Here is a 15992-nt window from a genome sequence, read left to right as displayed (position 1 = left end):
TCCCAGTGTCTGGTGTAAAGCAGACTGAAGCAGGTTTTCCTCTAGAATCTTGCCTGTTCTTAGCTTCATCCCGCTTATTTTCTTCCTGAGAAACTATTCCGTCTTTGCTGATGTCAGGCATACCCATACCATGATGCAGCCACCACCGTGCTGGAAAATAAGGAAGCATTTACTCAGTGACGTGTTGGATTTGCCCCAAACATAAGACTTTGCATTTAGGCCAAAAGGTGTAGGCCTTTGCCGTGTTTCGCAGACAACAATAATGCGTTGTTAAATACATATGCCTGTCTCGCATGTGGCTCAGTTGGTAGAGCATTGCATTTGCAACACCAGGGTTGTGGGTTCGATTTCCATGGGGGACCAATACGTGAAAGTACAAAGATGTATGCACTCACTACTATAAGTCGCTCTGGATAAGAGCGTCTGCTAAATTACAAAAAAATGTAAAACGTCTCAGACGAACCATCACAGGCAAAGCGTCAATACGGGACTAATGTTGAATCCTACTACACCGGCTGAGACGTTCATCGTATGTGCAGGGCTTGCAAACTTCAACGGATTACGGTGGATTACAAAGGGAAACCCAGCTGCGAGCTGTCCAGTGATGTGAGCCAACCAGACAGGCTTAATTCTTTCTATGCTCTCATGACAATAACCAAGGCAAGCAACACTGAACCTTGCATCAGAGCACCAGCTGTCCAGGACGACTGTGTGATCACACTCTCCGTAGCTGATGTACAGTGGTTCGTTCTTTTAAAAGTTGCAGCGTAGGGAGTAGGCTACAGTACTGGGCTATTTAGCTAAAGAATTCTGTGTCGTGCGGGAGACCGCGGTTCAATTCCCCAACTAGGCTGTCCTTGTAAATAAGAATTTGTTCTTAACTGACTTGCCTAGTTAAATAAAGGTTACACTAAGAGCATAATATTTCTACACCATAATTGGTCTAACCAATACCCAAACGGAGATTCAGTGAAAATAAATATCTCATTGATTTATCAAGACCAGTGCCCATGCTTCTCTCAGAGCAGTGTGAAACGGTGCTAAAATAGTTGTAGGCTATTGCTTCAAATCCTATTGCTTCTAACTTCAATATGCTCTTTAAATAAACAAGACCTACACCACTTTTAACAGCACACTACTCAACACTAGTGAGACTCATGTCGCCTACGGTAGGCCTACCTTATATTGGAAAATATTGCGTGAGGATTCTAAATTAAAAACCGCCTCATGGGTCTCCCTCCCGGTGGCGGCCGGCACGGGTATCGGACCTGCATCTGTAGCAACGCATTTTGCACTGCGCCACTCGAGAGGCCCCATCCACAAAGTATCAAAATACAGAGAGGTGTTGGTAAAGGTATATTGTCCTGCTAATAGCCCATAATGGGCTATTATAATACTGTACATGGTGTCCAGGTCAGGATAACCAAAACATTTCTTATTAAAGACTATCAGAAAGAATGTTGGTACTTATTTTGATCCAAAGCCATGAATGAGTGAGTCACTCAGCTTTATGTAGGTGCTGGGCTATAGGACTGCCATCATCTTGATAATATATAACAATACTTTGGAGGTTATTTTGTTTGGGGGGGGGAAATGAAAGCGAGTAATTGTAATCTGAATAAAGGCCAAAACATTTATTTCTGTTTTTAGAAGGAGAGAAACGCTGGGCCAGTTGTGCACCGCATTATGGAACTCCCAATCACGGTCAGATGTGATGCATAATACTTTGTTTTATCTTTTCTGGTGGTTGCAATTTCAGTTTAAACCAATCACGGCTGGTTGTAATACAGCCAACCTAACTTCGAAATACATTTGAAGATAGAATTCTCCCCCTACCCTCCTAGGCAAGTCTATTGTCCAGCTACCTGCTAATAGCCATAATGGCGCTGTACAACGTGACCGTGTGTGTGTTTGAAAGAGTATTTTCCAGTAAGCTAAAATTAGTTTACCTTCATTAGACAACTTTGTTCCAATATTTCTGTTCTGTGATATTTATTCCCGCAGTAATTTTATGGATTCATAACTAAATTAACATCTACATTTTGAAAGAGTATTTTCATCATTATTTTATTAACGAAAGTATAAAGATGCTGATGAAGAAATACAGTATTGTACAGTATATGCTTTTACATTTGGATAATAAAGCATTTAAACAAATGCAGGTGGCTTATATCATAGCAGAACAGCATAATGGTCCGGGTGGCCCTTGCTCTGCCCGGTGAGCAGTTGGTCAAGTTCTGTTGTCAGAAGAGGAATGGAAATGTCAGGGTGACCTGATGAACCCGCCAGGTATGTTGACTCTGCCTGTCGGAGGTGGAGTTCCAGAGCTCACAGGTGTGCCTGGCATGGATTGTAACTATCTCGTTCCTCGCCCTCTTCAACGCGTCATTCTCCACCAATGCTGCCTCGCTCTGGACCAATGCATCAGCTGTCGCCCGTATCTCTGCCCTCAGATAATGTTTCTCTTTCTGCTGGTCTGCCTTCAATGACTCGATCTCGGTCTTCAAAGTTTGAATCTGATCCATGTGCACCTTCATCAGATGAGCAGAATGGTACCACCCCTGAGCCCCCATCGATTTACAGTGGCCTATGATAGAAACAGTAGATCAATTAAGAATGAATTGACTCCAACACTAATGCTGCATACACATTTTAAGAATCTAGCAAAACGAACCGCTTTCTTGGCAACCGTGTGTTTTTTCTCGGTACAGCGTGTTGTCCATCTCTTTGTCCACTGATCTCCACGGATGGTTGTCAGCATGGTTGTCGGCATGGTTCTATTCTCTGCAAAAACACATTCACGTTTTTAGTACACTATTTTATTTAACCTTTATTTAATTGATTTTAGTACACAGTATGCCTACACATTGATAGGCAATATCCATTTTTTTTTATAGAAAATGCTCTGAAACCAAAATACTTTAAAAAAGTTTTGGTGATCATCTCAGCTCCGGCTCATTTTCAAGTCCTCTTGAAAATCCTAACCCTGGAACGGGTAGCACCATAGAAAGAAGCTGGCTTAATGAAAACGATGTCTGTTCTCTTTGGTCGCAATGTCCTTTTTTGGGGGGCGGAGGGGGTAAACAGCTCGTTTTTGAATGGTAACTGTGTTATGGGTGGAGTTTGGGCCGGGGTGAAGAGCACTGGAAAGGTGACTTTCACACCTACAGTAGCCGGGCTATAAAGAGTAGTGTCCTGCTAATCTGGCTACAAGTGTTTGAAAACCTGTTTTCAAAATGCCACCAGCTGTCCCTCGCTAATGTAAATAAAACACAGCGTCTTGTTTACATTTTGTTTGCCTTTATTGTAACCACAATGTCACAAATCATTTGTATCTACGTTTTCAATTACTTTCAGATTTTGGGATTTACAAATGTGTGCATTTCATGTCATTTAAAAAATAAAAATAAACTTTTGTTTTATGCCTTTAGTGAGAGGTCTAATGCTTTTAATATTTAACCATATCTGCCCTCCGAATTAATATCTAAGGGGCATTTTTCGCGCCATTATTAGTTACATTGTTTTAGTTTGAACGTGCAGACTGGCACTAAGAACAGCGGGAACGTTTCCCTAGTCAGCGCCATTATTAGCGCAATGCCCCTTAAGCGTTGCTCTGTGCTACCGAGTGGGGGTCCACCCCCCCCTCCACCTTCCTCCTCCCTTCCCCATGGGCTAGGTTTGTCTTCTGTGCGTGGCTCTGCGGCCCATCCCCTGCCCTCGTGCCTTGAACCTCGCGCGCCCACTGCTATTTCAGTGGATACAGCTGGAGAACTGCAAAGCAATCCCATTTTGCGCCACTTGGGTGCCATTACCAATATTTTATATATATATATATTGTCCTGCTAATAACAGGGTTAATAATAGATCTGTGAGAATATCCAAGGGGCTTTTATATCATTCAAAATGAATAATAATAATAATCACTGTTTATTTCTTGAACATGGGGTGAGACATTGTTACTAATTTGTAAATAAAGCTAGCTTTTATTTAGAATTGTGTTTCTTTTAGAGGGCGAGAAACCAAAAACCTGCAGTCATCTCATGGGTCTCCCAGTCGAGGCCAGCACAGGTATTGAACCAGCATCTGTAGCAACACAGCTTGCATTGCRATTCGATGTCTTAGACCGCTGCGCCACTAAGGCGCTGTACAAAGTGACTGGTCAGGAGTAGGCTACAGTACTACAGAGACACAGTAGCTTGGGACCCAAAAGCATAATCAGTGCTCTAACTCCCCCTTGCGCTGGTCTGGAGCAATGAAGTGGTGACGCAGGGTACTGTACTAAATTACCTCTAAGTACCGCAGCATARTCGCAAAACTTTTTTTAGTGGAGCAACCACTTTAAGACCTTTTTTAAACAGGTTAACATTCACAAGAGCTGTAGGGCCAGACGGATTACCAGGATGCTTACTCAGAGCATGCGCTGACCAACTGACATTTTCCACCTCTCCCTTACCATCTGTAATGCCTACTTGTTTCAAGCAGACCACCATTGTCCCTGTGCCCAGGAACGCCAAGGTAATCTGCCTAAATGACTACCACCCTGTAGCGCTCACATCTGTAGCCATGAAATGCTTTGAAAGGCTGGTCATGGCTCACATCAACACCAGCATCCCAGAAATCCTGGACCTACTCCAATTTGCATACCACCCCAACAGATCTACAGATGATGCCATCTCTACTACACTCCACACTGYCCTTGGGCAGAGTTTCCTGCCATTCAGGACCTCTACCAGGCGGTGTCAGAGGAAGGCCCTAAAAATAKTCAGACTCCAGCCACTGAAGTCAAACTGCTCTGTTTCCACACGGCAAGCGGTACCAGACYGCCAAGTCTGGGACAAAAAGGCCCCTGAACAGCTTATAACCCCCAAGCCATAAGACTACTGAACAGTTAATCAAATGGCAACCTGGACTATTTGCCTTGAGCCCCTTATTTTTTGCACTGACACTCTKGCACAGGCTCGATGTACACTCACTGAACTCTAACCACACACTCGCACAAAATGCACTGACACTCCAACACACGCATATTGACGCCACACACTCATACATTCTCATTCCTTCAGACTCTTCACATACGCTGCTGCTACCCTCTTTATTGTCTATGCATAGCCACTTTACCCCTACCTACATATTACCTTAATTACCGTGTCTAACCTGTGCCCCTGCATATTGACTCTACCTGTACCCCTTGTATATAGCCTGGTTATTGTTACTCTTTTTCCTTTTAGAATATTTAGCAAATTTCTTAATTACTGCATTGTTGGTTATGGGCTCATAAGCATTTCACTGTGTGTGTGTGATATATCTCACTCACTCACACTGTTCAGAAGTTTGGGGTCACTTAAATGTCCTTGTTTTTAAAATAAAATAATTATTATTTTTTTTGTCCATTTTTAAATAGCATCAAATTGATCCGAAATACAGTGTAGACAGTGTTAATGTTGTAAATGACTACTGTAGCTGGAAACGGCAGATTTTCTTATGGAATATCTACATAGGCGTACCAAGGCCCATTATCAATTAGCCTTTTAAAATGATAAACTTGGATTAGCTAACACAACGTGCCATTGGAACACAGGAGTGATGGTTGCTGATAATGGGCCTCTGTACGCCTATGTAGATATTCCATAAATCTGCTGTTTCCAGCTACAATAGTAATTTACAACATTAACAATGTCTACACTGTATTCCTGATCAATTTGATATTTAATGGACAAAAAATGTGCTTTTCTTTAAAAAAAAACAAGGACATATCTAAGTGACCCCAAACTTTTGAACGTGTGTGTGTGTATTCGGTTCATGTGACAAATAACATTTGATGTTTTGAAATATTCTGTATAATTTTTATTTTTCTCAAGCTGTCATTTAGGTCATTATTGTGACTTCACTACAAGGTTGTTGATCCATCCTCTGTTTTCTACAATCACAGTCATTGAACTCTAGCTACTTTAAAATCACCAATGGCCTCATGGTGACATCCCTAAGCAGTTTCCTTCCCGTCCTGCAGCTCAGTTCAGATGGATGACTGCGTCTTTAATGTGTCCTGGGTGGTTTAATAAATCACAATTATTAACTTGACCATGCTTCAAGATCTATTCAATGTTGGATGTTATTGTTACCCATCTACTGATCACTCCCCTTCTGAGGCTTTAAGAAAAGCTCCCTGGTCTTTGTAGTTGAATCTGTGCTTGAAATTCCATACTTTACTGACAGACCGTACAGCTATTTGTATGGGGGACATGATAAAAATTCATAACCCCTATTTCACACATTTTACTTCTGAACTAATTCTGGCTTGCCTAAAGAAGGGGTGAATACTTATGCTATGACTATTTTAGTTATTACTTTTTATTTGTATTTTGTGTAGATCAGTAACCACATTTCCATCCAACCATTTCATGCAGTTGAATTTACCTGACGCATGAAAAAAGTCACGACCGGTCTGATGGAAACATGAGATGCCAGTACAATTTTATAAATTCAGACAGAATTAGTTTGTTTGACATGGTGGGATCTTTATGTGTAAAATTAATTGTGAGAAATGGCAGAAGTGACTTAATGTGCAAATATTGATATAATAACCATATCGACGTAAACGTGGAGTAACGCATTGTTGTGTGGTCCTCCCACTACGACTCGGTGAAACCACGCAGTTTACTGGGCTACATATGAAATAAGTGATGAACTTCACAGGGCAGTGAATGTGCACGGTGATGAGCTTGATCCTCCTTTCCAATAAATATCGAGGGTCTTATTCTAGCGACATGATGATCGATGCTTGGCTGCTGTTTGACAAATGCAAATAATATCGCCATAACAATCTCAATGTAGTTAGCCTWCCCGCACTGTTTCTGCAAGCTGTTGGCTAGAGTTCATGTGCCAAGACCAGAGTTGGCACATTGGCAATGCAACCGGCAGAGTTGAAAAGGTGATGGAAAYCCATTTTAACCTGTGTTTTTCATTCGGTACATGGGAATTTAATGGCAAAAGTTATTTGTGTGCACTGTCATCACGCACAGCCTTTTATCCGCAAAAAMTGGTGGGATAATGTGCATTGTTTTACGCCAATTTGAGAATATTCGCATGAAAATCTGCCAAATTGGATGGAAGCCTAGCGACTGACATARWTTWAAWYTATTTCAATCCCACTTCATAACGCAACAAAATGTGAAAAGTTTAAGGGGGTGTAGACTTTTTATAGTCACTATGTCCTAACATGTACCTCTGTCTCTCTGCCCTATAGGAATCTACCCAATGATATATGCCCTAACATGTCCGTCTCTAACAGGAAGTGGAGCAGCTGCGTCTGGAGCGGCTGCAGATTGACGAGCAGCTCCGTCAGATCGGGGTGGGGTACCGTGCCCCCCCTAGTCGGGTCGGGGGCGCCGGCCCCGGGGACAGGGAGAAGGGCTACCTGACAGACGAGAGCAGCAACTCCACCAACCTCCACACCTCGCGCACCTACGGAGGCCGCGGACGAGGACGCAGGCCCTCCAACAGCCAGTACTCTGGATATGGTGAGACTAGACTACAACTCCCATGATCCCTCACTGCTAACTGCATTCTATCATCTGATAAGACCAATATCTCAATCTACAAACATATTTATCATACAAGAGGCTGAACTCTGAGTGACGTTTCAAATGTTTACTCAGCGAAGGTGTACAGCTGAGTACATACATTTTAATAGTGTCTGCGTGTACCCTGAACTCTCGCCCCCTCCCTTCCACAAATATGAAGTTCTCCATCACCCAGGATTTCTCCGTGCTGCGTCATACATATCACCCTACTTCATATCAGTCAGGAGAGGCTTATCTATTCATATTAATAGAATGTAAAGATATAAAACAGTCATCCATCTAAAACGGCAAATTATTATTTTGACTACAAGTGGATAGTTTGGTTCTGTGTGAACTTAGTGTTTGCAGGCTACACTCCGTCAGTCGACATGACGATCTGGTAAAGTGCTTTGCTGCAGTGAATACCAAATAGTCAGACTAGTTGGTGTTCTCTCTCATGGGTTTTCTGCTGAGACAACTGGTACACCACACACACTTGGGACTAAAAACTACAGTTTTGTACAAAACACTCCACATTCCTTCATTCCTGCCTTCACCTTCCCTCTCGCCATCTGTTCATTTCACTCCATCTCTCTGTCAGAACAAAACAGCTGCTAACTTACTATACTAATCTATACTGTTGTCAGTTGAAGTTTAGTCTCTAGCTGCCCCTTACTCTGTTTTCCAGGTACTAACTCTGAGCAGTCCAACGCTTCGGAGTCAGAGGACCTTAACGAGCGCGACCAGCGGCCCCGAGGCGTGGGCGGAGATGAGAGGGGTTCCCGTCGGGGTGGCAGGGGCCGTGGAGCCAACACCGGACGGGGTCGCGGAGGACCGGCCTCAAGGACTACCAACTCGATCAGCTCAGGTGCAGTACAGCAGGCTAATTAATAGTCCAAATGGGGTACAGGGTTCTATTCATTGTGCACCAAATAGAAGGAAACAAACTGAAATTGGGAGGGACTTCGTGACCTTGTCCAATGAGAAATGCTCTTTTGAGTATTCTGTAACAATGTTTTGTTCCGGTGTGCTGTAATGAATCAAATTGGTCCTTGGTRATACTGGGATGTTTCAGGTCAAACCTAATGGTCAAGTTTTCCTTCATTACGACTGGAAGGTGGTACAGTTTGAYATGCTAGGCCTCTCTTTCTCTCCTCTCTCCTGGTCAGTGCTGAGGGACCCGGACAGCAACCCGTTCTCCCTGCTGGAGGGTGAGAGTGAGCAGGGCGACACGGACACCAGCGAGGGAGTGGGAGGAGTAGACCGCAGGAGACGCTCCCGCCGTCGCCGTAACGACCAGGAGCCGAGCGTGATGGACGCCGCCGCCACAGAGTCAGACAGCCAGGCCGGACCCAACGAGAACGGACTGGGTAGGAAGTCTGGAGAGGRCGGACATTTTGTCGAGTACCAGTTAGTTATGCTGACTAGTTTGAAGTTAAAGTTACGTCTCTCATACTTCCTCTTTTTTCTCTCACCTTTATCAGATGAGGAGGGCCGACCCCAGCGCCGCAACAGGAGCCGCCGCCGCCGTAACCGCGGCAACCACCCCGAGGGAGGATCCCTCAGCCGTGACAGACAGCCAGCCGAGGGTGAGCAGTGTGTCAGACGTCCCAAACCTCCCTCCCTGTTGTCAGTCTGGACCTTAGAGGAAAATGGTAGTCTGATCGAGTCTACCGTATCCTTCCTTAGTCTCATTCCTCACTGTGTTGTGCTGGATTTGTCATTAAACAGTATATCCTGTTTAAATCACTGTTCTCTGGGTTCTTGTCTGTAGTGACCGTGGCAGACTACATATCCCGCGCCGAGTCGCAGAGCCGACAGAGCCTTCCCCTGGAGACACTTGCTGCTTCCGAGCCTAAGGTACACACACACACACACACACACCGTAGAAGATACCAGCTTATAGCAACTTGTTAAACTGACAGTTTCCCCTCTGCTGTTCCCCCAGGAGAACGGGAGCAGCACCAAGAAGGAGGAGCTCACGGCGCCCTCCAAGCGTTCCCCTAGCAACGGCATGGCCATGCCCAGCGAGACCCTGGTCAACGGCGTCTCGTAGAGGACTAGGTTCCGCCCCCTAAAAACCCAGGTCGAGAGCAAGACTTCATGGCAAACTCTGTCCCTGCTTGCATTTACTTAAACCTTAAAACAGATGAGTGAAARACAACAAAATACCTGATTCATACTTTGAGTGAGAGGGGGGAGAGAAAAAGTACAAAAAAACGACAGTCGCATCTTACTTAAACACACGTAACGGTGTATGTTATCCTATCTATCAGTACTTAGTGCTTATTTTAAAAAACAACTAGCTTGCCAAAAGGGCTGGTGGATATGACTTGATTTTAAAAGAGAACTGAATCTCAAACAGGACGAGACAATTATTATTATTATTTTTTTTGTTTGTTAATGTTATCACTGGTTTGGACTTGTGGTCGCTCTCCCATTCAAACAGAAGCATCTCTAAAAGTTGAGGAGGATAGATGCCAGCTGGAGAAAGGGAGGAATAGGCGGATGAGTCCAAGCGGTGAAGAACAAGTGTCAGGAGTTCTACGTACCCTGGCCTAAATGTCGGTTGGTGATGACGGACAGACGGATGTGATTATTGATCGACATTGTGCCTTGAATTTGAAAAAGTTCATTGTTGAGTTTTGTGTCACAGGAAAGAGGTTTTTATTTTATTTTTGCTCAAAGAGAACAGACCAGTAGTGAGGGAATGGGAGTTAAACGAGTGCAGAGGTGTTAACTGTGGTAGGACAGAAAACAAGGGAACGAGTGACTGGCCAGAAAGTCTGGTGCCAAACAAAAAATTCAAGGGGCTTGTCCTCAGTGAGAGTGGACTGGACAGCGTTTGGGCTGTGTGGGTGGGTGTGTGTGTGTGAGAGATTGTGTTTGTACGTACGTGTGCACAGTTGAGAGAGCTGGCAACCACAGGATTAAAATCGGGGGGAGAACACTGGATTCTTGGAACATAGCCCTGGGTCGGTGGTGAGGTCACAAAGGCAGGCGAGGCCGCTCTTTTGGCCGGGCGGGTAGGAGGAAGTGTTGCATCACTTCCCGTCTCCCATGCTCGAAGCTAGTGTCCAGGGCTGTCCCTATACATCCTGACAGACAGACAATGAGAGGTTAAGGACTTGATGATATATGGATCGATTTAGACTTTAAACAAATGAGGATTTTAGTGCCTCTTTTTCTCATGGCCCACTAGCAGTGTGGAATAGAGAGGTAGGGTAGCACGGCGCTCTAGCTTCCAGCCTCACTTACTAATGCCTGGGTGAACTGCAGAATGGCGGTCTGAACGCACACGCCACGAGGGAAGGGAGGTAGACGGTTGAAGGCGAGCCACGTTGTTTCACCCTTCTAGAATGTTCCCTGTGGTCGTGGCTGGGGGAGGAGACAGGCAGACTGACTGTGATGCGCACAGCTTCAAAAGGGATGAGTAGAGCCATATACACACGGGCTTACACAGATGCACGACCGCACCACGACACTGTTGCAATTCAGTCACGGGCGGAGGGGTTCAGTCAGTGTTGTCGACTGTGCGTTGCGGTCAAAGGAGAAATGACAGTGTTTTGAGATGAACTATAAGCGAGATGGTTGTCCGGTTCCTAAAGGTGGGGGGGGGGGGGGGGGGGGGGGGGGGAGTGACTCAGAAACCCTTGGTGGCTCATGTTACTGTCTTGGTTACCTCTCTCAACTGCGTTTTGTTCTTTCCACATAGGAAATATGAAATAAAATGGAAATGAAATCAACTATCTTTTGAGATGAACTGATTGATTTCTTCTGTCTGAGTTTGCACTATTTTTCTAAAACAATCAACAAACCAACTGCATGATCATTCAGCAGTAGCTTTGCACGAGGGAGAGGGTTCACGTTTCAGTTTCACCATTATTTTATCCGCTACTAGAACTGCTGCTAATGTCCACCTTGAATGTGTTTTAGAATCCATACCGTAGACACTTAAGTACTGTTGTGGTTTCGGAATACCTTTCCACCACTCAAATTCACCCACAGTATGGCTGCCTTTTTACAAGGATGACTAAGAATAAAATAAACCCCCATCTCCTTAGTGTAATGGTTTCTTACCCTCATTAAATACTTATTGTAATACTCAGTGTAACATTGAGCATGATAGATGTTCACACAAGTATTGAGGCTAGTTAGTGATTGTGTTTACTGAATTAAAGTCACCCAGATTGATTAACCCCTTTCGTTTCAACCGTCTGCGTGTTAATGCGTCAGCGGTGCGTTGATTATTTCTATCTTTGGTTCATTTGTGCATGCTTGCATGTAGGATTGAGAAAAATGGATTTTGTCTTGTTATAGTGTGAAATGTATACCTCACTCCGTTGTCTTTAATACTATCTGCCGCTTGTGGCTCACTTTCCCCAGGTCTTTCTGGGTGGAGAGAATGTTGACCCTTTCTGTGTGTGTATGCTAGTAGTACTGTTCAGGTACTGTTAACTCCTCAGTGTCAGGTAGGCTGGTCTTCACACATGTTCTGATGGCAATAAAGGACTTCATTGTTTGATAAGCATTTGTCCCTTTGGCTAAATCAAGAACATTTGACACACAAACCTTGGACTGATAACTGAAATCCCCGTTATCACTCACCTGATGACATGTCAATTGAATAGGTTAGTCTAATGCCAACCTTTACATTGATAGCCTTCAGCAGAATTCCCCTAAACTCTGTCCTGGGTTGGTTTTCGCCCTAGCACTACACAGCTGATTGAAAATATTCAAAGTTTGAGTTGGTTTTGAGTCAGTTGTGTCGTGTTAGGAGAAAAAATCAAAATGTGCTCCCGGGGGGCCCTAGGAAGCCCTGTTGTACAGCAGCTTACATTGATAATATCTACATACAGAAAGGGGCTTTATGTTAATAAGAAAAAAAAGCAGTCGCTGAGCATTTAGATCTGGTCCATTATGGCTGAGGCAGCACGTCACCCTGGATCTTGTTAGTCTCATGGCATTATATATATATATATATATATATATATATATATATACTTAACAAAAATAAGCGCAGCATGCAACAATTTCTGAGTTAAGGAAATATCAATTGAAATAAATGTAAGTCCTAATCTATGGATTTCATCTGACTGGGAATACAGATATACATCTGTTGATCAGATCACTTTTTTTTTAAGGTAGGGGGCGTGGATCAGAACACCAGTCGGTATCTGGTGTGACCACATTTTGCCTCATGCAGTGCAACATCTTCAGAGTTGATTAGGCTGTTAATTTGTGGTCTGGAATCTTGTTCCAATTCTCAATGGCTGTGTGAAGTTGCTGGATATTGAAGGGAACTGGAGCACACATCGATCCAGAGCATCCCAAACATGCTCAATGGGGGATGTGTCTGGTGAGTATGCAGGCCATGGAGGAACTGGGACATTTTCAGCTTCCAGGAATTGTGTACAGATCCTTGCGACATAGGGATGTGCATTATCATGCTGAAACATGAGGTGATGGGGGCGGATGAATGGCACGACAATGGGCCTCAGGAGCTTGTCAGGTACCTCTGCATTCAAATTGCCATCGATAAAATGCAATTTTGTTCGTAGTTTATGCCTGCCCATACCATAATCCCACCACCACAGGGCACTCCTAACAATTTTGACGTCAAACAGCTCACCCACACAACGCCGTGGTTGTGAGGCCGGTTGGACATACTGCCAAATTCTCTAAATCAATGCAGGTGGCTTATGATAGATAATTAACATTAAATTCTCTGGCAACAACTCTGGTGGACATTCCTGCAGTCAGCATGCCAAGTGCACGCTCCCTCAAAACTGTGACATTGGGTTGTGTGCAAAACTGCACATTTTAGTTGCCTTGTCCCCAGCACAAGGTGCACCAGTGTAAACATGCTGTTTAATCAGCTTCTTGCTATGCCACACCTGTCAGGTGGATGGATTATCTTGGCAAAGGAGAAATGCTCAATAACAGGGATGTAAACAAATGTGTGTGCAAAATGAGAGAAATAAGCTTTGTGCGTATTGAACATTTCTGGGATGTTTTATTTCAGCTCATGAAACAAACACTACAAGTCGCATTTATATTTTGTTCAGTGTTTATATAGGGAAAAGTGTTCCATTAAGGATGCAGAGTCTGTCTAAGCAGCCTGTTCTGTGGATGAAGGAACCCAGGAGGGATGTGATGCTGTAGCCAGGAGACTGGGGAAGACTGCCAGCAATGGGAAGGATGAACTTTATAAATGGCCAGGTGACTATGAAACCAGTACAGGCTCCGTTTAGACAGGCAGCCCAATTTATATTTTTTCCACTAATTGGTCTTTTGGCCAATCAGATCAGCTCTGAAAAAGATCTGATGTCAATACCAAGTAGTGGAAAAAATAAACCCAGCGATAGTCGCTCCCCAAGGTTGATCATGTCTCAGATTTGAGTAAAGTAAGTTGTGTAGGCTGCCTCTACAGTAGTTAGGTGGCAGATCCTAATTAGTCCAACAAGGGGCAGCAGTGTACACCTGCCCAAGAGGGAATCGGTGGTGTATTCATTAGTCAGATTCTGTTGCAAGACGTTTGGCAACAGAAACGAATGTTCTTAAACTGAAATTGTAGTTCAATTGAGTCTTCCAAAAAATAAAACGGCTGGAAGAAGTTGGAAGGAACCCTGTGGACTTCACTCCACTTTAGAGCGTGGAAGAATCGATAATGTATAGATGTGCAGCTGAGCTTGTCCCAAACACATTGCAGACTATTCGGATTGGAATGCCAACGTGTGGAAACTACAACTTCCATTTAAGAACCTAACCGCTTTTGCGTCACGTTGAAGAGCGTTTGGAGTAAACGGTTTCTGTTGCAAAACGTTTTGCAAAAGACGTTTTGAAATGTAATCCGACTAATGAATGTGACAGAGTTCTAAGATACCACGGAAAACAGCCACACAGGGAGGCCAACATTTCAATCAAAGGTTCTTTATTATAAATTCAGCTTTTACGGCTATAGGCTAACTATTTGCACTGTCTGGGGCAAATAAACACTCACGGAGCAGTGTTCGTTTGGCTCTTCCTCCCGAGCAGGGGTCGTTAGTCAAGGGCTGGTCCGGTTGTCAATGGCAGGTCACCGGCTGTCCCTCGCTCTGCACTGGCCCGGCTGTGTGGTAGTGTTGGATGTAGCCTCTTGCAGCTGCGTCGAGCGTGTCACAGGGGGCACATAATATGCAATTAGAGCATGTATTGTCAACAATTGGGAGTCACACTTACACAGTGGCGACCTATCATTCGGGGCAGGTGGTGCTCTAGATAATTTTTTGCCTGTTTTGCATGTTATTTTGGCATTAATACGTGTCACATATCAGTTTGCAAACAATAAAAAATAATAATTGAGTTAATAAAGCCGCATTCAAACATGGTCTCTTTTTTGCTTCTTTTTTTGAGTAAGTGCCAAAATGCAGGTGTTTCAGCCTAGCTCAGTGCTTCCTGTGGTGGGGCAGCCAGCGGAAAATACAGAGCGTAGGGGTTGGTAATGTTCTCTAGATGCGGTGTGATTGGCGCAGCATAGATTTACATTAGAAGTTCCCATCCAAGAAGGCTCAAGGTCATTGGCCATAGATAAAATGACGTCAAAACACGTTATATCTACCATAGCTTTGATTGGGCTGTACAAAAAAAACAAAACAAACTAATAGTATGAAAATGTATGCATCACTACTGTAAGTCGCTCTGGATAAGAACGTCTAATAAATGACTACAATTTTAAAAAATTATTCCAAGTCTGAGTTTAAGGGTCTCTTTTCCAAGCTTAGAAGGATAAACATTCACATGCAACACCATGGGCCAGAAAAGGTTAAATACATTGGCCATGCTGTCAATCCAGCATGACTTCTGCCCATTCAAAACAACTGGAAACTGGGAAATCTCAGACTTCAGTGAGTTCTAGACAACTGGGATCTCGGGAAAAAAACGAGCTATTTTTGAGTTCGGACCTATAAAATGTGTGTGTGAAAACAATTTCTAAGGTACATACATTCAGCAGGGCTGCCAACTTTTGAAGAAACTTGGAGTGAGATTTGCTATGTGAATTTCATTGTCTCCTTGCACAATCCCTAGAAGGGGAACTTGGAGAATGTTACTATTTTAAAGCTCATTTCCAGCAATTCTATGTATTTTGCCATGGTTTATGCCCAGTAGCGATTTTTTTTCATGTAAATCTTGGTGGGGCAAACTAACCCACATTTTTTACGGGATGCATGCCAGAAACGTCACTACATAACACAACACGAAACAATACATTAATTGCAMTATAACGGTGATAAACTGTGCCCACAAACTGTTAGGGCCAACATAAAGCTGTCCCAACAGCAGAGTCCCAACAGCAGACCCAACACCTTACCACTTCTACACCTGGCTATCAGCGGAGCCTTGTCTGGCTTCGAAACAGTTCATTCAGCTTCATTTACTGCCTTTAAAAAAAAC

At 43.8% G+C, this 15992-nt stretch overlaps 1 protein-coding gene and 1 long non-coding RNA gene across 6 annotated transcripts in view; one reads left to right on the top strand and one right to left on the bottom strand.

Moving 5' to 3' along the window:
- Window positions 1–12087, top strand: part of LOC111953496 (FMR1 autosomal homolog 1) — a 27601-nt gene extending 15514 nt beyond the window's left edge. For all 5 annotated transcript variants that reach the window (XM_023972819.1, XM_070435635.1, XM_023972828.1 and 2 more), the window contains 6 exons: window positions 7289–7517; window positions 8248–8427; window positions 8729–8929; window positions 9044–9148; window positions 9334–9419; window positions 9508–12087. In XM_023972819.1, coding sequence (XP_023828587.1) covers window positions 7289–7517; window positions 8248–8427; window positions 8729–8929; window positions 9044–9148; window positions 9334–9419; window positions 9508–9615 — 909 coding nt within the window. In that variant the 3' untranslated portion in view covers window positions 9616–12087. The remainder of the gene's footprint in view (window positions 1–7288; window positions 7518–8247; window positions 8428–8728; window positions 8930–9043; window positions 9149–9333; window positions 9420–9507) is intronic.
- LOC139023165 (uncharacterized) lies at window positions 2102–15992 on the bottom strand. The gene is made up of 3 exons (XR_011474316.1): window positions 14563–15992; window positions 2675–2784; window positions 2102–2587 (listed from the first exon to the last, which is right to left on the bottom strand). It is a non-coding gene; the product is annotated as an uncharacterized lncRNA (long non-coding RNA).

Source organism: Salvelinus sp. IW2-2015, linkage group LG3, assembly GCF_002910315.2.
Source record: "Salvelinus sp. IW2-2015 linkage group LG3, ASM291031v2, whole genome shotgun sequence".
Taxonomy (NCBI): domain Eukaryota; kingdom Metazoa; phylum Chordata; class Actinopteri; order Salmoniformes; family Salmonidae; genus Salvelinus; species Salvelinus sp. IW2-2015.
Note: the sequence above shows the minus strand (reverse complement) of the source record. Positions and strands in the feature narration are given on the sequence as shown.